Below are 24,533 nucleotides of genomic sequence, written 5' to 3' on the forward strand. Positions count from 1 at the left end.
ATTCTGAAATATAAAAAAAATGCTTAATCCCTTGGTAGGGACGAAGAGCAATTTGCATTTTCAAAACAAAATGGTCCAAAGCTCAATGAACAAATCAGTCCGTGGACCTATCCGAAAACAAGAACGGCCCAATTACGAAAGCAAAAATATCTACGTCATCGAGAACCTTCTTTTCTTTGTGACCGCAAATACCTTCCTTACCCAACTAACCAACAACACCAGGCACGGCATTCATTTTTGGCGCAACTAACTCATCCAATCCGCACCGTTGGATCCATTCGTTTCCAACCAATCACAGCCGTTGATCATCTCCAAATTCCCGTATATAAAAGGATCACATCGCTTTAAAAATTTCCCATACCATTCCATCGTTGCCGCGTGAATCGTACTCGGCGCATTTTCCGTGTCTCATCGAGCGTTTGTTCGGTCAAAAGGCGAAGTCGCGGTTCTTATTTCGCCGATCGAAACCCGATCTGGTTTCAGGGATCGTTAATTGCAGGTTCTGTTGAATCTATTTCGTCGGAGGTAAGCGAAATTTCCGATTAATTTGACCGTGAAACCGTACGAATTTCCGATTGCATTTATTCTTATTCGAATCTCATTTAATCGGTTATGATATTTGTGTTTGTAGGTTTCGGCGGCGCCGGTGATGATCGTGCGTGGTTTTCCTGCGGTGGATGTTGATGGTCTCGTGTCGAAAGACGCGAAACAGAGTAATTAAACGCGCGATTCGTTGTGTAATTTAGAATATATTGGTAAAGTCCTTTAGGAGTTTGTATTAGATCTGGTTGGTTGAAAGGGGAGTTTATTTATATACACCAAGAATCCAAGATAGATAGTTGTTCTTTTCATTGTTCTTGTTAATGGACCTTTGCCATGTCAGGTGCGCTTGCATGGCGGGTCCGAAAAGCGTTAATAAAATCATTATTGTTTTTTGTTTGGGGGAGAGAAGGTTTCGGGGGCTGTTTTTTGTATTTTGCCCCGATTCTCTTCTCTCTCCCTCTGGTGTTGTGTTTTCTCCTTTCCCTTTCTCTCTTCTCTGTCCTTTGAGTTTTTCTATACTCTAGTTCGCGTCGCCCAAGGCTCAACAGCATGACAAACGATTGACAACTCGGCAAGGTACATAGTGCTGAACGCACGCTTTAATTTATTTTAATTTCGTTGTTTATACTTACCGTATTCAATTTTACAATATATAAATTAACATGATGACTCGCATGTAATAAGTTTATAGTCTGGTAATTAAAGCAAAAGGCAATCGATACAATTTACTTCATATTTAGGTATTTGTTCATAGTATATTTTTATTTTATGGTTTTAGTAAACAAATGGTTTATTTGCTCGTATGTATATTGTCATGTTGTTTAATATTTTTGTGATTAGAATTGAATTGAAAGTCTTACAATTAATTGACTATACAATCAATTTCCTTCAGAAGAGATCAATGTAGATTACTACTAGCTGTATAATATATATAAACTATGACGTGTTTATTTTCATGATTAGGATTGAATTCAAAGTTTCGTACAATTAAATGACTCGTTCAATGTTGGTAATCGGTATACAATCTACTTCAAAAGACATTTGCCTGGCAGTACAGTGCTTTATGTTCACTATAATTTGATTAATTAAAAATTAACTATTTATCGTCGTCATTGAGAATAGCAATAATTTTTAATATTGGCTTTGAGTTTTTAACTTGTTCAATAACTGAATTAAAGTGGTTTTGGATCATCTAAAAATTTCTAACCTATGGATAATTTACGATGAAAAATGTGTAAGTGCTTAGTTTGCCTACTTCAACCAGATGCATCTAATCCCATGTTCCAATATCTTAAGTTGTAAGTTTATTATTTATGTTCAGCGTATATTTACTATATATCAGCTTATATCCTTATTGTTTTTAATCGGATGTAGGATTGTGCCTGTATTATGATAACCTTTTAGGGTTGGTTGATGTTTTGCTGCCATTTTAATGTTGCACTTGTACTTGGGTCTTTTGGGGATACATGGGAGTTTGATGTATCATGTAAAAAATTGGCCATGGGTAGCTTATGTGGCAATGAGTACAGATGGCTGTAAATAACTGCATCTAGTGTAGCTTCAAGGTTCCTTGCAGTCTTCTGTTTTGGATCATAACCAAATTTTTTGGTTTATAACTTTTGTTGAGATTTTCAGCTTTTAACTTTGGTTTATAGGTTTTTGGTAAACTTGTTAGTTTTCATCTAGTTTTGTCAAACTAGGACTTACCTTAAAATATAACTAATTCAAGGATACGCTGAATTTTTTATTTATTTGGAAATTATTTTGTTCTTATTTTAAATTATAGCTAATTTCGCCAAATATACCGTTCTTAAGTTTACATCTAGCTTTATAAGCTTAGTTTTGTCTAACTCAATATAATGGATTCACAAGCTCGAATTGGAATGAGCGCCCAACTGCTTTTGCGTTTGGGAGGTTGGTGGTTCGATTCCACCTGGATCCGCCTTCACATTAAAAATGAAGTTTTGGTCACGGGAAAGGTAAATGAGGTGTTAATGGCGTACGATGGAAGATGAAAATTCAGTTGGTTTCAGTTTAGAAGGAAAAATGGATGGCTATTGTAGCATTAGTAGAAAATTTGAATGGTTAATTGTGTGTGGTCTGTTCAATACTTATAATCTTTTGATCCATATCTGTGTGTGGTCTGATAAATATTCTTATTTTGATACGATACGATTACAGTTTAAGAAACCGCGAACCCTATGGCCATCTCGTGAGAAGATACTCAGCAATTCTGAGCACTGGATTTAAAGTCTTACAATCTAGCTCTGCTTCATTGGTTGAGAATTGCGATTCCCTCTCGACAGTGAAGCAGCTAACTGAAGATTTTCTTTCCTCCCATCAAGTATCTTCAAGTTCAAGGCCAGAAAAGAAGGTTTGGTGAGGGCAAAATCGAATCATACATATCGATATGAAAAAATAAGAGTAAATTTTACAGCTTCATAAATTGTATGCTAATTTGGTTCCATATATGACATAAGGGCGGCAGATTTTAATATGTATGATCGGCGAGAAGTGTATTCTTTTTCTTCTTTTTGGTTATCAATATCAATTCGCTGTAGAATCCGTGATGTTCTAGTCAAGTTTATTAATATTGTGGGGCCAGTTGGACTATGGACATTTTTTTTTTCTTTCCATGCTGTTTTTGTGGAAATATGTAAAAAAGTTGGCTTAAAAGTTAGAAGACAACCAACAGCAACCGGCACAGGAGTTCAAAAGATTGACCTTTTATCTATGGAGGTACATCATGCTAATCTGTGGTGGAGATTGTACCAAAAAAGTGGAGATTTTTATAGACAAAATACACTTATAATAAAAATTAGATTAAATAGCATATATTAAAAGTATAACATTTTTAAAAAAAATTATTTAATTATAAATACATTATAATGTAAGATATATTTATGATTTTTATATTAACTAGCTTAAAAATCATATCAAGAATGATTCTTATTTAATTAATAGGATATAAATATTTATACTTTTAAACTCATAAAGTTATATTATTTGTTTTACAATAAAGAAAAAATATGTAAAGTAAAATAATTTATATGAAAAAGATAAAACATTATATGTAAAATTTATTTTTTATATGATCTAATCATGATAAATACAGTCAATCTCACCAACTTTTTTTATTGTTCTTTTAAGAAGTAGCCAACTAGGAAGGGCATGTCATCTATGATCTAACAACTACGCAATTTCATCATTAGGAAAATTTCGTCACAATCGATATGCCAAAATAAAATAGAGAAAGAAATTTTATGAAAGATATATATTAAGATGTGTTGATGAAATTAAAAGAAAAGAAAATTCGTGACAAACCATGACTACTCCTCTTTGTCAAAAAAATAAAATAAAAATCATAGCCACTCCTAATATTTATTGTTCTCAATTCTTTGTTCACGTTACACCCCGTTTGTTTGAAGCCGTATTACCATTCCTTAATAACGTAAAATCTACACTACAAAGCTTATAGTGGACGCACATTTTTTCATGTTTGAACCTGATCCAAACAAACATCGATCATATAATATAACTCTATCTAGAATCTAGAAACTAGAAGGGGGGGTGGGGAAGGTGAAGAATTGAAGGACATGGACAAGTAAAAAAAGTCATTCATTAATTGTCCAAAGTAAAAATTATTTAATCTTATACATCCCACTTTAACTAGAGATCCGTAAAAAGGCACCTCACGTGTCTTCACACATTAGGACAGTAAGACTTTCCTCAATTGTACAGTTTGGCTAGCTAAGAATCTAGAGATAAAGCCGAATTTATTCGTTACCTTTCATTTTATTTTATTATTAATTAAATAAAAATATTAAATAAATTTTTAAAAAATTAAGACATTTTTTTATTTATAAGAATTGAATATTCTACATGAAGTTTACAATATTCATGTATCTTATTCAATTAATTAAATTATACTTTCTTGATAAAAAAATAAGATATTAAATATATGTATCTAATATTTTCTTCATATAATACTAAGAATTATAAACTAATTTGTTGCCTTTTATTTTATTATAGCTAGATAAAAATATTAAATATTCTTAAATTTTTAACACATTAAATATATTCTTTATTTAATATTTTAGAAAATATTTAAACATTATGGGAGAATCTGTAAGAGAGATATCTCCTCGTTTGTTTTTGTTATGAATTTAATAGAGGTTCCTTATTAGTATGAATTTTTTGTATACTATCAATTAATAAAAAATACATATGTGACATGCATGTGATTAGATGATAGTATAGTATTTCTTTAAACTTGTATATATATTATTAATATTAATATTCACAGACATTCAAATCTAGAAAATGAAAGAGATAACCGGTAAGATCGGTTTACTGATGAGAAATTAAGAATAGATATAGGAGTACTTAGTTAGATTCTTGTTGACTTTGTTGTATTAAAAAAGAGAGAAAGAGAGATAGAAAACATATAAGTATAAATGTAATAAATAATAGTAGAAAAAGAAAAAGAAAAAATACAAAGACTATCTATTTTATTTATATTATTTTATCTATTGTTGCTGTCATAGTGTCGTTGGTTCTGTTTTCATACGCATGACACACTTCACTTCTCTCCTCACTTTTGGGTCAGCCTTCTGAAGATCTTTTGGGGGTTCGTGCATTTGTGTAGAATGGTGTGAAGCCTTATGCTTAATAAAAAGGTTATCTTTCTGTTGGTGTCACTGTGTTAATGTTATGTTCCTTTTATGGATCTTTTGTCATATGCTGAAAAAAGCTCCTACTCCTTACTCAACAAATATTGTTTATTATTTATGTGCTTGTTAATTTATCCTTCTTGTGGGTTCTGTGTGGATTTTCTTTTGTTGTATAATCCTTGTTTTTTATTCTTAGAGTCGGAGAGATAGGAATTGGTTGTGAAAAAACAGAAGCACTTTGTTTCCAAGTAAAAGGAATCTTCAGCTGCCATGTTTCATCGCTGGAGCAATTCTCATCAACAAGATCAGGGAAGCAGTGAGCTTTATACTGAATCCAAGGTGTGTTTTTTTTTGTTTGATGATATTAATGTTTTGTTTCGGAAAAGTTTAGGCGATTTAGGTCTCGAGACTTATGAAGGGTCTCAGAACAGGTTTCACGTCTCAAAGAACGTTTGATGATGTTGTTAAATTGTTAAGTAAGGATGTTGGTGCTGAACTGCTGATTGTGCACGTTAAAAATTGTACAAGCAGATTAAGGAGCTGAAGGGTGCTATTGGACCCTTATCTGGACGCAGTTTGATGTATTGCACTGATTCATGTTTTAAGAGATATTTGGAAGCTCGAAACTGGAACGTAGACAAGTCCAAGAAGATGTTGGAGGAGACACTAAGGTGGAGATCAACCTATAAGCCAGAGGAAATTCGCTGGGTAAGTTATGGCTTAATTAGGTTCTCATTTTAGATACAGTGGTGCATAGATATGAACTGAAATACTATAATAAGGTAAATATGTCATTTTTCAGCATGAGGTTGCAATAGAAGGAGAGACTGGGAAATTGTATAGAGCAAATTTTCATGATAGACAAGGAAGGAATGTTCTTATTTTGAGGCCAGGAATGCAGGTATCATGATTTGGATTTGGAGATATTTTGTTAATTGTTTTAAGGTTAAACTATTCACTCTGTCCCTATAGTTGTTCTCACTTTAAGTTTTAATCCATAAACGGGAAGCCTAAGTTTTAGTCCCTGCATATGCATAAAAGTTAAAATTTTGATCCTCCCCATTACAAATATCAGAGAAAACTTCAATTCTGATAGCCATAAACTGCCACAAAAAACTGTTCAGGACTAAAAGTTACCACTTTCTTGAATAGGGACTAAAACTTAAAATGATGACACTTATAAGGACCAAATGAATAGTTTAACCTTAGTTTAAGTTTAACTATTGTTTCTAAGAGCTTGATGGATATAGAATCCGAAACATTTTGATGTGTTGCATGCAGAACACTACTTCAATGGAGAATCAGCTGCGGCATCTTGTGTATCTTTTGGAAAATGCCATGCTTAACCTTCCACCGGGTCAAGAACAAATGTCATGGTTGATAGACTTCACTGGATGGTCAATAACCAACAATGTGCCCCTTAAATTAGCCAGAGAGACCATCAACATTTTGCAGAACCATTACCCTGAGAGGCTTGCCATTGCATTTCTTTACAACCCCCCTCGAGTTTTTGAAGCTTTTTGGAAGGTTTGTTGACTTTGATCATAGTCACGTGATTAAATTTCTGGCATAATCGGGAAAATAATACTGAAGTTACATGTTATGCCTCTATTGATACAGATAGTCAAGTACTTCTTGGACAACAAGACATTTCAGAAGGTGAAGTTTGTCTACCCGAAAAATAAAGATAGTGTGGAGCTTATGAAGTCCTATTTTGATGAGGAAAATCTTCCCAAAGAACTAGGTGGAAAAAGCATAATGAGTTATAACCATGACGAGTTCTCCAGATTAATGGTTCAGGATGATTTGAAATGTGCAGCATTTTGGGGATCTGATGGGAAGCTCTCAAACCACATTGCTAACGGGCAATCCCCAGCAGTTTGCAATGAAACCCCACCCGAGGCATGTTAAGGCTATGTTTGGATTACCGTTTGCAGGTGGTGAATGTACATTGAAAGTACGTAGGGAGAAGCATTCTCTTTGTTACTTTTGAGTTAAAAATAACTTTCGAAGGGTAATCCAAACATACACTTAGTTTTACTACAGATGATGATATGAACACTAATCATGTAAAGCCATTAGCTCTGGGCAAATTCGAACTAGGGGTGCATCCCCAGTTTAGTTAATTATTGCAAAGAGGGATTTATAATACATTTATCATTTATATATACTGCATCACTATTCCATCCTGATATTGAAAAATTGACAATGACAATGTTGCTGTTTAAAAAATAAACTACCTCTTCAACTATAAAAATTAAAAACTATAAGCCACTTCTGGTAGCAATATTTTTTTTGACCATTTACATGAAAACGCTTTTTATGTGCTACTTACAACCTACACAATCAATCACACAATGGATGTCAACCCATCATGATGACAAAATTTAAGCATCTATGCCATCCTTTGAAACAAGAACATTCTTTAAAGACTTATGAAGGGGGAAAAAAATACCACTGATGGTTTGTTGCCTTGAAGATATAGAGCATGTAAGTTCAAACTCTTGAGGGGTATATTATATGAACCTCCTCTTAAAATTACGAGTAGTTGCTTGGTATGAGCGTACTAACAAGCTAACTCCTATACCAACTCCTACACATAAGCCAAGCCCAATTCCAACACCAACTCTTACACCAGCATTAAACCATGATAGTTCACCATCTTCCTCATCTACATATATTGTTCTTTGGCAATACATGCTGTTGTAATCCTCTGCTTGTTCCGGTTTGAAGCTTCTATAATCAACTACCTGCCAAGCAAAAAAAAGGGGGGAGGTTAGAGACAAACACACACAAACCGTTGGGATATGTACTCTTTAAGTACATGGAAATTTCACTGCCATGATTTATTTTCACCAGCTATGAAATTGGGATGCAATACCAGGACAAATTAAAACTAGTGCACCCCATTGCCCAGAGCCTCCTCAGCCCTGACTTTGTAAAGGTATGAGGGAGGGTCATTGTACGCAGCCTTACCTTTGCATATTTGAAGAGGCTGTTTTCGGATTCGAACCTATGACCAACCGGTCACCAAGTTACAACTTTACCGCTGTGCCAAGGCTCGCCCTCAATACCAGGACAAGTTGACGAAAAATAATTCACATGACAATTAAATGTTATACATAAACATAAGATCTGTTTAAATGGTATTCTTACGGCATTCAAAGAAAACCAAGGTATAGAGCAATGCACATATATGCTTTGAAGTAAATGTTGCTAACAAGATGAAACCAATACCATTGATGAAAAGTCAAGCTCTTAATGCAGATATTCAGTATTAATGCGTTTGTGTCCTGAAAGGGTAGATTGAATGTTCCAGCGTAATTTGATAAGTTTTTTTCTAAATCTAATTCACACCATGTAGATGTATACTGCCTTTTGAGGTTAGAAAATAAGATAGAAAAGAAGTTAAATTGAGTAGTTATAATCTTTTGGTCTCTCATCTTATTTTTTGGTTTTAGTTTTGTCTTTGAAGTTTAAAATGTTTTATTTTGATCTCTTAAAATGTCTCAAATGAGCTAATATTAGTTCTTCTGTCACTTTTTTGAACTAACCATGTTAATTTTGATTGATGCAGCGAATGCTCTTATAGTTTGTTACGTGTCATCAAATTAAGTTGGTGCGATAAGCTAATGGAAGGACTAACTTAGTGTAACAGACACTCTAAGAGATTAAACTGAAAAATTTTAAACTTGAGAAACTAAATTGAAATAAATAAATAAAATAAGACAAGATCAAAATGGTAGGTATTTTGGCCTTATTTTTTCAGCCAACTCATCTGGAAGTAAGCTTAGGAAGCCTCCCCCCTGTAAAGTGTAGAAGTGCAGATCATGAGTCACTCTAAACTTTAATTGGTATTATACTGTTTCGCATCTGAGAGAGATTAAATTTAACAGAAATTGTGACAAATAAAAGGGATGAACTTGAGGCATCACATGTGCAAATCATGGTATGACTATATTCAATCATTCATCCACTATGCAAAAGTGACATATGACAGAATCATTTAATGGATATTGAAAGCCTAGTTATTTAAAAATTAAAACCTCTTGTTTCCTCGGAGTTTTAAGAATGAACTGTAAGTTGTAACCATGATCTCACATTCCATGCGTACTTTTTTCCAATTGAACAAGATATAAGTAACCCAATCTTTAAGCACACATATAGATGCACAGAGGCTACCTACAAGGATTTTGGCCCCACTAAGAATTGTCCTTAGGGAAGAGACTGTTTTGTAATGTAGGGGACATTGGAGAATACGAAACAGAAAAATAATGAGGTAAATTAGTATCTTCCCATAAATAACAAAATATAGTGTGTTGTGACTTGTGCCTGCCCATACTGCAATGCCACTTCTGGGATAGGATATTATTATTCAGTAGTTGGGACCAAATCATAGACAGCATAATACAGAATTTGTATTATCCAGCAAAGTTAGATTAGTCATATAACATCATTTATGTATGTGAAAAATGTCTGCATTATCCAAGGAATTAGTCATAGTTATATGAAATCTTAATCCAAGAAAAACTCATCCCTTCATATCCCTAATGGACCATATCCAAAAGATACAAGCATGCCAATTTTTTTTTTACCTGCAAATCAAGTCCATGATCAGATACATCTTTCTGGCACTCGGTTGTTCCATATTCTGGAATGGAATCCAAGGCGAATTTCCTGTTATGCTTCTTCCGGCAATTGAGTTGCAGTGTCTTGGTTAAGATGATAGGTGTTCCTGAGAAGCAACCAGCAACATAAACCTCAATTTCAGGACAAGGCAATTCAGGGACAGCAACATGTTTTCCCTTGAAGAAGCCACAACCAGGTGACATTTCTGTTTGACAATTCATACTCCATCTCTTCACACCACTTCTTGATTCCCCAACAAAACCATTGCTATTAGACATCTCCAGAACCCCAGAGAGAATGCAATTCTCCTTATCATAAACCTCAAACTTCATGCTCCCGGTAAAACGTATACTATCAGTGTTCACAAAGGTAGCTTCCTCAGATTTCTTATCCACTCTATCCCTTCTCAGAACTGAAGACTCTTCTCCATCAGAGTAAATGCTGCTCCTAACACCATTCACCTCTAAAAGGGTATCAGGACTAAGAGGAATATGGTTGAGAGAGAGAAACTCTGGGGTGGATTCATCAACCTGAATGCCACACACTCTCACATAAAACACTCTTAGAACAAACCAAGGTGATGATAATGATATCATGGTGCAGGGTTTATAAGGAGAGTATTTAATGATCTGAAGGCTTTCGTTACCAGCTTCTCCATTGCATGATGAATCATAAGATCCTTCCATGTTCATATCCACTCACTCAATCACTGAAAAATCCTCTGTAGTGTATAATTGAAAGCATCCTTGGAAGTGGAAGAACCTCCAAAGCCTATATCAGATTCCCAATTAAAACCTGCTTCACAATGAACAAAGTACTTGGAACTCTCAGATAATTGAATCAACAAATCTTGTACAAAAATATAAGAAAAATCACACATATGGTATAAAACTACAAATTAAAATTTAAAGAAACATAGGCAAAATAAAAAAATAAAAGGGAAAGAAAGAAGAAAGAGAACTTGAGTGAAGGTGGAAATCAAATCACAAGTCACGAGGAAAAAAAACAGCAACTCTTGAGTTACAACAAAAGAGGAAGAAAGAGGGTGATGAAGTCTGAAATCTCTTAACTATATATTTAATAACATACACGTCATAGTTGTTACTAGGAGTCAAATCTGAATAAGTGTGTGTATTGTAAGAAGGTGCACAACCACAAACAAATTCAAATCCCACCTTTTCCGCAAATAAACTCTAACCATGAAAAATATTTCATCCACAATCTCAGATTATGATATGATATGATGGCATGCCACTTCGTTATCCCTTAAACACAAACCACTCATGTGTTATATTATGCAATCAAATTCTAAAACCAAAGTACCTTTCAGATCGTTGATGTCCACCTTTTGATACAATGCATCTATATATGTCCTGCCCCGTGGTCGTGGCAGGTTTGTAATAATAATAACAATAATAATCATAATAATAACCTCGTGTTCTTTACAAAGCATATAATAGTAGATTATGAAAGTGTATAGTATATACTTGTGGGATCATTTTTTTTTATGTACAGAAAATAAGGATATTATTTTACACTACTATGCTATATTGGGTTTGTCTTTTTCTTGAGCTAATTTTAGAAATTGAAGGAATTATTCAAAATATCTGACCAGAATGCTTCATCTTATCCGATAATCAGATAGACACGAAGAATTTGCATTTACGATTTACGGGGTCGGTGTCTCTAAAGCGAAAGTGATGTGATTGTTAGGCCGAGTCTTTTGCTTATCAGGTTTAACGGTTTAACCTATTTAAACTTGGGGTAATTTTAATAAATTATGATTGAATTATGTAATATTTAAATCGTTAATATAAGTGTATTTTAATGTGCTTGGAAAATCATCGCGGTTACTATTTTAATTTTTGGCTGCAGAATAATTTTAAAGAATTGTTATTATTGAAGGACTTTTTTTTAATCATTGTAAATAGGATATTTTATTATTGAAGAGCGTTGCACTTGCAGTATTTTTTTTTTATTTATTGAAGAGCGTTTTTATCTTTTACTACGTATTAGATATTTTTAAGTACTCAATATAAGTGATTATTTGTTTTTATTTTTTAATTTATTGGCAAGACATTTAATTGTTAACTTGATTTCGAAGTTAAAAGATGTCTTTCCCAACAAAAGAACATAATATTTAAAAAGATTCATTTTCCTAAGAAAGCATAGTTTATTTCCTTTTTTCAAAACTCACATAGTACACGCAAAAGACATTGGCTAAATGGCTAGTTCTGTGGTACTTATTAGCAATTATTTTTTTAAAAATTGGGTGAGATTTTGACAAATAGAGTCTTTCTCTAGAATTTTCTAGATAAAATATTCATTTTCTATTTTTAATAAACATGATACTATGTCCATGTTTAATTTTCTCCTTTTTTTATTTGTCTTGAAATTTTCTGTTTTGGATAGATAAATGCATGGCCACTGGGAATTTTTTTTCCTCTTCTTTTTTTGGTCAATTCTCGGTAGCCGGTAGCATTTTAAAGAGGAAAATCATGTTATGGTTGGGGATTTTTTATTTTTTTTATTTTCTATCCAGAAAGCAATATGGGAAATGTAGGAAGCAATTACGGGAGTGCAGGCAGCAATTCAGGGATGCAGGAAGCAATTTACCTGTGGTTGGATTTTCACTTTTGACCTACGGAAAGCCCAATATCCCACTGACCCACCACTGCTGCGGAGTCCTTTAGCCCAACTATTCACACTTCCTATTTCCTCTTCACACCACCTTTTTTTTATTTCTTATTCTGTTACACCTTTCTTCTTCCCCGCCCTACTCTCTTTTTCCTCACGAAAAATCCTCCATTCCTTTGCTCTTCTTCTTCCTACCTTCGTTCTCTCAAGCTCTATACCCCTACCCTCTCCCTACCTTGTCATTATTTTGCTGGTGCTGGTGAGTCTTCTTCTTTGCTCTTCAATTTTCTTGTGCGTCAAAGACCAAATACACAACAACAATTTTTTTTAATAAACTACATGTATCATACTCGAGTTGAGTAAACCATTATAGATAACAAAATTCTTCCTATAAATTTTTTATTATAGCGTAATACATTATATTGTTAATATATAGACTTATAAAATCTATATTAATAATTTAATTTCTATTATATAAAATATTATATTAATGATAACTAATTTAACGTTTAATTATTGATATATGAAATTTTTGTATTACATATATACATGACATGTATTTGGTGGTCAGAGAAGTAAAATTTGATCATACATTTCAAAGGATGGTTACGATTATGTTAAACATAAATAATTTTAACTATATAATTATATGACCAAAATTAACTTTTTCTCGAATTCCATATCTTACTAGCTATAGATATGTTTCTTTCACAGGTAGCAACTTTCATCTCTCTCTCATCATATAAGATAATAGAATAATATGTTAATTAAGAGGAATACTATTAACACATTCATTTTTACATACTTTTTATTTATTGCTAATTGAAAGTTATGAAAAAAACAAAATTATAATATATATATATATATATATATATATATATATATATATATATTTATATTTATTGTGCTTCTCTCACAAAAATTTAACTACTAATAACAAAGATATTTTAGAATGTGTATTATTACACTGCTAACTAATTATCGGAGGCATGCCAAAGAAACGCAAGTGAGAAGAAAAATGAATAAAACTCTTATGAAACATCTAGTATGTTTTTAAAAGGAAAACATTATATATGAAAGACCATTTTTCATAAATAGATTAGCTTTTGTATCCGTTGAGTTGTCACTTCTGATGATAGAAATAATCGCATCCATCATGATTCATGCATGGACGTATTCTTCCATGGACATTTTATCTTTCAAAATAAGGAAATGTTTCAAATCAGGACTAGTACGTGGGTTACTTTAATCGATAGATCGACAATTATTCAGAAGAACTAAGTTTGAAAAATGATGTTTTGATATTCCTTCTTCAATATTTTTTTTATCTGATGAAATCTCATGCATTTTTTACTGCATAATTTGAACTCATTCAGTTGTAGAACAGAAACTCGTGTAAAAAAGAAGTAATGATTTAAATTTAAATGATGTGAAAATCCAAAGCAAAACATACGAGCCTTCCACCATAGAAAGGAGGAAGAGGGACAAGTCTCTCATGAAAAACAACACTTAAAACTTAGCACACACAGTTATGTTAAGTTTTGAGTGTTATTTTGGATTCATCAATAAATCATGCAACCAACATGTGTGACATGTGTTATGCTTGGTAGATAATTTTATCTTATAAACATGTAAACATGAGTTCGATTCTTAACTCATGCGTATAAAAAAACATATGTTAAAAGAAAGTCAACTTCTCAAATCAATTTTCATACTTCTAAAAATTAATCTTTAACTTGCAGTAAAAAAATAACGTAGTTGACACCAAAAATCTATAAATCATGCACTTTACTCAACAATTAATATAGAGCATATTTGAAAGCTAGAAGCTACAAAGGTAACTATTAAAGTAAAACAGTTTGCCACATGCATGGTCTATGATGAAGGGTTGGGGTTTATTAAAAGAATTTATGGTGGGCCTAGCCTGCTCATTCAGGTTGTAATGCTTGTGCCAAAGATTAATGGGATGCGGCTGTACGTTGAAACTACAAAAAGCTCAACCCACAGTTTATGCATCGAAGGTTTTTGAGTTGGCCCAGTTTAATAATATAAATAAGGTGGCATAGGAACTGCGGAATCTTTACAGATGATATTTTTTAAGAGATTCATTAGCGATGCAATCCCTTGATCTAGATTTAAAAAATTATTTAATACTGATATTTATATAATTTTGTTCTGGAGGTATCTTGGGCCTGTCACGTGATCCATAGTCCGCAATAGTTGCTTAACTAATTTTTCTTCTATCTATCATTATATAAGATATTTTATGCCTACAAATATGCATTTCAATAGTGACCTCTTACATTCTCTGACTTCGACATCGAAATGTATGTGCAAATATATGTAGGTCTTGTTGCTCCATCCCTTACTTATATATTTTAATGCACGATTACTCTTAGTGAGAGTCAACAAAAACGTGATCCCAAGATCAGAATTGATTTTGATACTATCTTAAAATGTATAATGTGAGAGATTTAACTTAACTCCAAAAGCTAACTTATAGAATAAAGATTGTCCTTATCTTATAAATTTTATTTTGAAACTATCTCTAGTCAAAGTGAGATTTGGATATTTTCCAATAACTTGAGTATTTTCCAATAGGATTATTTTGAACAATTTTTTTTTATAAATTATTAATTGGTTTAGTATAATAGTAGTAACTACAATGTACTATTTTTTTAGTTAGTGGGGTTCAAAAGCTAGAGAAAAAAAAAGTGTTGTTATTTAGGTTTAAAAAATTCTTATCTCAAAATTTGTTTTAGGCCTAAAAATATGTCAGATCGGGGTTAGCTTCATCCTATCTTTAAATATTTAATATAACACACGTACAAAAAAAATCCAGTAAAACTAGGAGCTAGCATTTGCTAGAATTTGATGGAACCCATGCAGCTTGAAACAGAGCAGTTTATTGTTCCGTGACGCTAGCTTCGGCCTTAATTAACATTAACACTAACATGAAAAATGTATGTATAAATTATAGCCAACATTTCAAGCTCTCAAATGCTCTACCAAACTTCAGAATATATGATCTCATCATAAAGTCCAATCAACACCGTGTGGAACCTCCTCCACTAAATCAATGCCTAATAAACGTGGTATATCCAGAAAATGGGTAGAGGGGATGAATTGGGATTTTAGTATTTTGATGAATAGTGGAATTGATTGCTCATTTTAAACTCCTAAATTGAAGTGAAGTTTGCAAGTTTAAATCCTCTTCCTGTGAGTTGTCTATTTAATTTAATCAAATAGCTAAATATTTAATAATCTTTTTTCAATAGAAACCACATGTATTTTCTGTAGAAGATAATTATGTTAAAATTAGATAAAATCATTGTGAGTATTTAATATAGTTACTTACATAAACCTGAAATGTGAGATCTTTATTTAAATTAAAATAACCTCGTATCATTTCAACTAATTCATACGTTTAGCAGTAACCAATCCGCTAAAACTGCAATTGAAAGAATCAATAATAAAACAACTTGAAAGTATAAATTGAGCGCAAATTAGAAATCGTTATCAGCATGAAAAGGTATGTAATCCCTTTTCCTTCCATCAAATACCAATATTTAGTTGTGTAAATCCCATAAGTATGATTAAAAAAAAATAATACATTACTAGAAATTCATACATAAACTTGATATGTATGTCGAAATTAAATATACTAGAACGATGAAGTATTGATGTACTATTATTTCTGAGTATTATAACTAATTACAAATTAAGAAGCATGATAAAATATCATCATTCATTGAAGTGATTGAACTATATAAATTAATTCATCAAATGAGATACAGCAAATTTATGCTAGATAGTTGCACCTCTTTTGAATAAAATCCAAATGCACATGGAAGGGGCAAGATTTTCTTCGGATTCGTATTTTAATGGTCATGATGAATCGGTCCCACGAAATATAACACAAGTTGGGCTATGATAGGATTAGCCCCTACCAATTGCTCCATTCCTCAGTTCCTCCTAGAGGAAAAGTCCCACAAAAAAAAAAGTTGATTATCATGCATGGGACGTTGGAACTCCTTGCAGAATTGCAATTTATGATAAATAACACACCGATTATGCAATATTTGTCCTAGGCACTAGGCAACTAATACACAAGATCTAGGAGATTAAAATGAATTGAACTGTTTCAGTTCGATTGGTTAATATTCGATTAAATAGTTCATGTGTTGAACTAACCATTGGGCATAGATTATTTAAAGTTAAATTTTCTAGCTAGACATATATGGAGAATATGAATTGAACCCGGAGTATATCAACTTAAAAAAGATGGAAAACTTTTAACCTCGGAAACATGGTCATTCCTATGACTTAACTGTCACAGTTCATTGATAATAATATTTTTATTTCGATCTTTCAACCAAGGATTGGACCACATGCTGTCGATCGTGCAGTAGATCCTTTCTTAGGTTTAGCCCCTCTCCTAGATTGATCTTCACTGGTCGATCTAGTACCATGGCTGAAGAACCCTTGTATGTTTATGCTAGGAGAAGTGTCATATCATAAAAAGTTTGTGAGCCTTTGATTAATTATTGGACTCAGTATGCCAGCAGAGTTGTAATATCATAAAGAAATTATGTGAATTTTTAACAGATTTATTTTAATCTTGATTTTTTATGTTAATATTCTGTGACATAGGTTTACTTCTCCTACGTAAAAAATGTAGCCTAATTAGAGATATAATTATACACATAAGAGATAATGTTGAAAAAAAATCTGTAGTTCCTAACATTTATCTTAACACTAAGCGTGAACTTAAAGACGAATTCTGAAAACAAAAGTTTTCGTTTAAGTAGACAAAAGACAGAGTATATACATTGTTATTTTAACAAGAGACTACATGAATATGCTATATATATATATATATGATAACTTATACAAAATAATGAAGAGATTAATGAGGGTTGCTTGTGATTGTAAAATATTTATCAAACTCAAAGATAGGTTTTATTGCACAATTATACATTCAAGCATCCAACTATACTATATGCAGTGAATTTAGAATTTTAAAGGGAGAAAAAAATGAAAGAAAGGTGGAGTCACAAGTAAGGATGAGATGGATGCATGACGAAAGAAAGGATAAAATATACTTTTGAATGTATGTTTGGTTCTTCTAATTTAGTGTTTTTTTATTTTCATCCCTGTAAATTTATTTATTTTTGTTTTAATCTTTATAAAAATATGTTTATTTTTTTTTCTTAAAATGTTTTAGATAATATTTTTTTTTCACTGTTAAATTTTTTTTATTATTCAGAGTGTTATTTAAAATACTTCAAAGAAAAAAAATAAAACAAATATATTTTGTAAGGATGAAAAGAATTTTTTTCAAAGACAAAAATAAAAAAAATGTTAAATTACATTAAAAAATATATTTAAACCTAAAATATAACTTGATTATACACGGGAAATAATAGTGTAACATCAATTGAAAAAAATGACAAGAAATCAGATAAGTACCAAAACCTAATCAGACAAGAAACTAAAAATTACAATTTTTCATACATAAGAGAAAAATTGTAAAATGGAATTGAAACCACTATAAAAACAAATTATAAATTAAATCTTAAATATGTGTTGCATATACGCCTTTTGAAAATACTAGACCTAACCATTTAGGCCATTGTTATAGGTAATGTAAAAAAACATCCCCTACTTTAAGCAATAGGATGTATTACTGCGATACCATAAGTTATTACAACGTGGCCATCATATATTTCACACAAAAGTTTTATTACTGTGTGACCGTAAGTTATTACAACATGAACATAAGAAGAAAAATAATAGCTGCCCATAGAAAAACGCAATGACCACTTAAAGTCGTTGTTACCAAACCATCGTCTATAATTTTAGTGACGTTTGCATATACCAATGAGTCTTCATAAGCGTTCTGCGTACCTAAAGATTGCTTTGTCTGTATATTTATCTCCACGATAATCTTTGATTACAAAGCAAAGTATCGTTTTTGTCTTAATTATAGATCATTGGGGGGATTTAAGCCATTATTCAAAAAGTACACAATTAGTGGTCCTCTCTTCTTGCACGAGCTAGAGTACTTTTCCTAAACATTATAAAAAGATGTTATTTTCGCACAGCACATTTTTTATTATATTTTTTCTTCACTGTCTTAGTTAAATAATTAAAAAAGTGTGTTGATTATTTTTTTGGTCAAATTAAAAGAAAGCGTACAGGCCTAAGTGCCTAACAACACAGTACTTGTACATGGAAACATATACTTACCTTATTAACAGTGACCTAATAGTAGGTTAATATATAGTAGTATAACTGGAACCATATGTAAATACTTTTATTTTTAAGGACTGTCGATTAGTGATGCAAAAAACCACCAAGGCTCTTTATGACTCATATATTTTGACAAATCCTGAGTGTATAAAAACAAAATACGAAGCTTCGTTAAATGTTATTAGAAAGGTGCTTCTCCCCCATTTATATATATCTGAATAAGAGTGTCAAAAGCCAACACACAGCGTCATAGATCGCTAATTTGGTCCCGCAAAACAAACCACACACACTCGTGTGTTTTTTCTGTCGTCAGTTTATCATCTGCGCTATTCAAGTTGCCACAAAAAACATCTATTTTTTTTTTCTTATAATATTTCAATTGACTAGTGCCCACAACCAGAACAGTAAAGTACTCCCCTCACTCGTGCAAGCAGAAATTATTGAATAATGTTAGTTGGGTCATGGGTGGATGGAGGAAAGAGATAAAGAAGTAAAAAAAATAAGAGATATGAAGTATTAAATCAAAGTTACCAGAAGTACTGAATTCCGGCTTGATCCATCCGGAATAACAAACTCGTTCTCGTACAGACATATATATGTAGCGGGTTCTCAACTTGCATGGCACGCAAATTGTGTGAGTTTATTAATGGTTTTTCACTTCATCCACGTGCGACTCTAACAGTTTCGTCAAATATTTACTATATAAAGTAAAACTCAACGATCATATGTATGATATCTCCCATATGCTTAACATCTTCCTCGATCGTACTCTTAATTATATATACACTGAGACACCGGAATCCCTACAAGCTACGAAGCATCGACACGGACATCGGACACGACATGAACACGTGGACACCTGTAATGTCCAAAATATAGAACGTAGTACGGGTGTCGTGTCGGTATCGAATACGGACGCGTGTCGGACACGGGACATGGCAAAAAGCTGAGGTGTCCGTGCTTTATAGCCTACAAGTGACCACCGCATCAGAGTTCTCAGTCCGCCAGCTCCACTGCTTCATCACATTCACACCATAGCTAATCCAAAACAAAAAGTAGTAGGTATTATATATATGTGACGTGTGACGAGAAAGATAGAAAAAAAAAAACGAAGAAATAATGAAGTTAGAGTAAGTTGTAAGAGAATAAGATCTATATTTAGAATTATTCATAATTATTATTATTATTATTATTATTATTATTACATGCTACAAAATCATTATTATATGTGTCTAATTTATGCATAACATATAATTAACCCTTTTTTAATTTACTAAAAAAACTAATAAAACTCAAATGTGTTATATGAAGATTGTTTGAGACCAATGACAGACCCATGTAGAATTGAGGTGGTGCAGATGCACCCCTTAGGCCTTGACTTTGAGAAAACATAAATATATATCTAGGTGTTGTTATCCTTTTGCCCCCTCTCCTATTTTGAATCCCTTGCTTTGTGTTTAATTGGTTAATTTTTCGTGTTCTTAAGTTTTGTTCTCTTTTCATCTCAGTAAGTATTTTTATACTTTATTCAATTGAAATATTGGAGATTTTATTCCCTTTTCAATTTACTGTACTTTATTTTAATATTTATGTCTTTATTTTCATCTTCATGATAATAATATTTTTTAAAATAAATTTTCTCCATTAACTCAAGGTCCTACCTAATCTGCCACTATTTGAGACTATATATATTATACCCAGACATGTAATAATTCCTCCCTTCGAATGTTAAAACACTCAATCTCGTTCTCATGTTCCATTAATTTACAAGGCAAGACACTCTTTTAATTATCTATGTAAGCTTAATTAGTAGCAAACAAACCTAGTGATCCACAGATTTATCGGAACCCCGAATCTCTTATCAACTTGTTGGATAACTAGTCTGATCACTTTAATAGGTTAGAAATAAGTTAAAGTAGTATTAACAAGGAGGATGATATGTTAGTTCATTACAATATTTTGGCCAAAGAGGTCTCACATAAGTTGAAATTCTAATGACTCACTCTCTCACACTCTATTATAACTATGCCTACAAAACACAAACTCTAATAATTAATTAGCTGCATTAAGCTTGTGTCTCGTGCGATGCTCCTCACATCACAGTTACAACACTCAAATCCAAGTAATTAGTAGTACCATTTTGCATTGATCATGGATGGATGGATGATGTGTTGAATATTTTTGTATCGGGATCTAATCCAAGATATCTGATTCTGATTAATCAGAATCTGATGTTCTGTATTAGGATCAAATATAGTCCGTATAGTCAAATTATAGAGATAATTATCATGCGAATTGAGGATCTTGATGGATGGATGATTGAAGATAGAATTCACAGTCAAAATTAAAATGGAAAGAAAAAAAAAAGAAACAAGAAAGGGTGGTGCTCACACACTTACACTTACACACACTTGGATACACTTGTGTGATGACCCCAACATTTAAAGCTGCAGAAGAGTAAGGACGCGAAACCCGGGAAGCAACACAAGTGGTCAGACTGGAACACTGCGTGTGAGTAGTACAACACACACACCAAATCTGGCTACCTTACCCCTCGTAAAAACCCCACATGCCCTTTTCCCATCACCTCTTTGGTCCACACCCCTAACCATGGTTAATTGCTTAACTTTTCCACTCTCACCACACTTCCTTTTGGGTTAGTTTTCTAGTTTAGTTTAGTTTAGTCAAGGCTACCTCTTATCAATTCATCTTTGCTCTCTCCTCTGCACACACTGTCTCCTACTACTACTCTACTTTCTTCTACTAGCATAAGCAATTAAGCATACCATAGCTACTTTTTTTTTTTTTTAATTCTCTCTTTCTATTTTTAATTTATCTTTCTGATGTGTGTGGTGGAAAGAAAATAAGAAAATAACGTGTAAATTAGTTAGAATGACACACTAGACGGAATAATGAATGGACAAAAAAGGAAAGTGAAAGATGATGCTATGAATGGTTTATTTAATTGGCACCCGAATGAAGACCTATAGTCATTTTTGTTTGTTTATTCCACTATAGTTTACAAGGGCTCTTTGCTTTTATAGCGTTTCCAGAACCCGGATTCTGGTCAAAGATATTGGTCTTCTTGCTTTTTACTAACATATTGCAAAATAGTAAAAATTAAAGAGGGAGAGAGAAAGTGTGTGATGTGAGTATATGTATGTGGGTGTGTGTATTTTGCATTAGATACAGAATCATCTTCTTTTTTTCTTCCTATCCTATCTAGTGAAAATGAATTGAAGGGCTAAGGGATGAAAGGTTTGATATTGATGGTCTAGCTTTAGTAGTGATCTCTTGGAATTGAAAGTTTAGAAATTAGAAATTAATAGTGACTATTGATGATGGGTAAGAAGAAGCCACAAAAAACTAAGGAACTTTCCGTGGCAATAGCTGAAGCATCATCAGCAATTGATGAGAAAGAGCAACAAATTCAAGTTCAAGTTCAACCTCAACCTCAAGCTCCTAGAAAGAGAGGTAGACCTCGTAAGATTGTTTTAAAGAGGGAGGAAAGTGAAGAGGAAAAAACACAACTGATGATAGGGCAAAGAGGAGCACAAGGCACAGAGAGTTCAATGGAAAAAGGTACAACCAACGAGCAAGAAGGAACATCATCATCAGCATGCATGAGGGTTACAACAAAACAAGAGGAGATGCAGCTTCCAAAAGTGGAGCCATCGAGAAGCAGAGCTAGGAGGAAAAGCAAACCCAGAAAGAGTAGTTAATTAATATATATAATCATTGCTCCTTTTTTTTCTCTCTTCTCTTTTATAATTTCTTTCTTTCCCTCTACTTTTTTCATGAAGCAATTAATTCTTGGTTGGTTCCTTTGGTCTTGCCATGTTTTTATTTCATTTTCTTTTGGTGATTGACATTTAAAACTGATATTGTTGTTGTTGGGGAACACAAGTGTCAATAGAAACACTTGAAGTTATTATTGGTTTAGTTCTTTGGTGTAAGTGGTTTTTCTTATCTAATTGTGTGGACGATATGTATTGTGTTATGGTTGGTTCCATTAGTTCAATTACTCTTTCTGTAGTTGAACTTGAATATTGCTACTATTATTCATTGCTTCATTCACACGCAGAAAAGAAAGTTAATCAAGATGTTCTTATTTGAATGTGTTTTTTGCTAATTTATTGCTTGCAACTATTAACTAGCTATGCATAAACGATAATACTTATCCTATTGGGTATTTTCTTAATCTTCCAAACCAAAGTTTTCTCTTTTGCTCTCCTTTTTTTCCCTCTGTATAAGCTATTCCATCATCAGTTTGATGTTTGCATATTAATATCTAACTTTTTTTTTGTTGTGTTGTGTTTGTTGCTTAAAAGTAGTTGTGCATAAACTATAATAGTATTGAGCATGTTATTGATACACCTCTATGCACTATACCATCATGGCATCACCATTTTGATATTTACAGCATATTGATTAATTATGTGAATATATATAATTTGATAGAGGGTATTTTTTACATTCCAAAAAGGTTTTTTTTTCATATACCTTACCTTCATGGCTTCATAAGCTTGATGTTTGATATTACTTAATTATGTGAATTTATATAGTTCGACTGCTACTATGGTTGTCTCTTGATAGATTCTACTTCTAGTTCCAGAAATTGAGGTTGTTGTTGTATTTTCTTTTTCTCTCCCTCTGATTATTATTCTTAGCTGTAATCTACCTTCAGTTCATTGATTGCAAACGATTTAACGAATGGGAGAAAGTTGGGAAAAGAGAAAGGAACGATAGTAGGACGAAGAGGTGAATTAACAAATGGAGTGAAAAGAATCAAACAACAAAAGGTCAACTCAAACAGGTAAGGTTTGTTTACCTGTGTAATCGAAACTAATGGGTACAGTTATAACAATGACTCATACAATTAGTATAATATAATAATATTTTCTTGCTAATTTTTATAATATCAGTATTATTTTTCATCATATTTTATATTTACTTGATGAAAGTTAAAAATTTCACGTAAAAATGACATTAAAGAGAGTTAGAGCTATATATCTGACTTCTCCCATCAATTGAATTCAATGTTCATCAACTCAGTCGTGGTTTCTCTCAGAGGTGTGTTACACTGTTGTTACTGTATGTCTGAATTTTATAAATTGATTTTAAAGTAAAATTCAGTATTAATTTTTTTAACGTGAAATCAAATGTGTAAAAACGAAGAGAGTGGGAAATTGTGCGAGTAGTGACGAGAGAAAGTCACGTTCCAATGAAGAATGTAGTAGCCGCCTCAGCGCACCAATGAATGATAAGGATTGTTCCAATGCTCTACGTTGGACGTGAACACCACTTCCTTGTTGTGTGCGAATTGCTCACACCAAACCACGTCTCCACTCGTCTTTTTATTCGACGTCCATCTTTTACCTTACAAGTTTGTAAGTACATGTTTGCTTTCAAAATTAAGATGGGAAGATTAATTTCAAATTAGGAAAAATTATGGTGGAGTTGGACTCGTATGATTTTTGTTTTTTGCTTCATCCAAATTAACTCTAAACTTTTAATTGTTATATTTTCTCTTGCCTACCTCGCTTATATTCTTTGATTAAAAATTATATTGTACTTTGCATTATGTTTCTTATTTGTACTTTTTAATTTGAATACCTTTGAGTTTGATGTTTTGCTAATTTAATACTTTTATTATGTATTTCATTCAATTTTAATGTTTTTACACGGGTTATGGGTTCTATTAAAAAATAATAGAAGAGAAATATACATGGACTCTAAAGTTTATTAGCAATTATGCATTCAAAATCAATTATGTTTTTAAGTATTTAAACAACA

The 24,533-nt window shown here is 32.4% G+C and overlaps 3 protein-coding genes and 1 long non-coding RNA gene across 7 annotated transcripts; 3 read left to right on the plus strand and 1 right to left on the minus strand.

Annotated features, from left to right (window-relative positions):
• Window positions 1-341: 341 nt before the first annotated feature.
• Window positions 342-3,177, plus strand: LOC114391810. 2 transcript variants are annotated; one of them, XR_003662180.1, is made up of 3 exons: window positions 342-525; window positions 632-2,522; window positions 2,725-3,177. It is a non-coding gene; the product is annotated as an uncharacterized LOC114391810 (long non-coding RNA). The 2 variants fall into 2 exon arrangements; XR_003662181.1 differs by having other exon boundaries at window positions 345-525; window positions 632-1,119.
• Window positions 3,178-5,080: 1,903 nt separating this feature from the next.
• LOC114392152 (phosphatidylinositol transfer protein 3-like) lies at window positions 5,081-7,384 on the plus strand. Its single transcript, XM_028353193.1, has 6 exons — window positions 5,081-5,222; window positions 5,413-5,555; window positions 5,748-5,924; window positions 6,019-6,117; window positions 6,498-6,743; window positions 6,837-7,384. Exons 2-6 carry the CDS (start codon window positions 5,487-5,489, stop codon window positions 7,125-7,127), a joined length of 882 nt encoding a protein of 293 aa, XP_028208994.1. The 5' UTR covers window positions 5,081-5,222; window positions 5,413-5,486; the 3' UTR covers window positions 7,128-7,384.
• On the minus strand, window positions 7,310-11,141 carry LOC114392151 (uncharacterized protein At1g01500-like). Of its 3 annotated transcripts, none has more exons than XM_028353189.1 (3): window positions 10,807-10,936; window positions 9,812-10,640; window positions 7,310-7,966 (listed from the first exon to the last, which is right to left on the minus strand). In XM_028353189.1, exons 2-3 carry the CDS (start codon window positions 10,535-10,537, stop codon window positions 7,733-7,735), a joined length of 960 nt encoding a protein of 319 aa, XP_028208990.1. In that variant the 5' UTR covers window positions 10,538-10,640; window positions 10,807-10,936; the 3' UTR covers window positions 7,310-7,732. The 3 variants fall into 3 exon arrangements, with proteins under 3 accessions (XP_028208990.1, XP_028208993.1, XP_028208992.1); XM_028353192.1 differs by lacking the exon at window positions 10,807-10,936 and adding an exon at window positions 11,021-11,141 and having other exon boundaries at window positions 7,687-7,966; XM_028353191.1 differs by having other exon boundaries at window positions 7,687-7,966; window positions 9,812-10,643; window positions 10,807-10,903.
• A 10,312-nt stretch (window positions 11,142-21,453) lies between these two features.
• Window positions 21,454-22,840, plus strand: LOC114392407. Its single transcript, XM_028353535.1, has one exon. The coding sequence runs from the start codon at window positions 22,076-22,078 to the stop codon at window positions 22,457-22,459; it is 384 nt and encodes a 127-aa protein (XP_028209336.1). The 5' UTR covers window positions 21,454-22,075; the 3' UTR covers window positions 22,460-22,840.
• The last annotated feature ends 1,693 nt before the right edge of the window (window positions 22,841-24,533 follow it).

Source organism: Glycine soja, chromosome 17, assembly GCF_004193775.1.
Source record: "Glycine soja cultivar W05 chromosome 17, ASM419377v2, whole genome shotgun sequence".
Lineage (NCBI taxonomy): Eukaryota > Viridiplantae > Streptophyta > Magnoliopsida > Fabales > Fabaceae > Glycine > Glycine soja.

Bases quoted from the DNA above. Each gene is read 5' to 3' on its own strand.
- LOC114392151 (XM_028353189.1), bottom strand. From the start codon at position 10,537: ATGAACATGGAAGGATCTTATGATTCATCATGCAATGGAGAAGCTGGT. The intron at 7,967-9,811 runs GTAAAAAAAAAA...TTTGCTTGGCAG, and splicing joins ATCATGGACTTGATTTGCAG to GTAGTTGATTATAGAAGCTT.
- LOC114392407 (XM_028353535.1), top strand. From the start codon at position 22,076: ATGATGGGTAAGAAGAAGCCACAAAAAACTAAGGAACTTTCCGTGGCA.
- LOC114392152 (XM_028353193.1), top strand. From the start codon at position 5,487: ATGTTTCATCGCTGGAGCAATTCTCATCAACAAGATCAGGGAAGCAGT. The intron at 5,925-6,018 runs GTAAGTTATGGC...GTCATTTTTCAG, and splicing joins AGCCAGAGGAAATTCGCTGG to CATGAGGTTGCAATAGAAGG. The intron at 6,744-6,836 runs GTTTGTTGACTT...CTATTGATACAG, and splicing joins TTTTTGAAGCTTTTTGGAAG to ATAGTCAAGTACTTCTTGGA.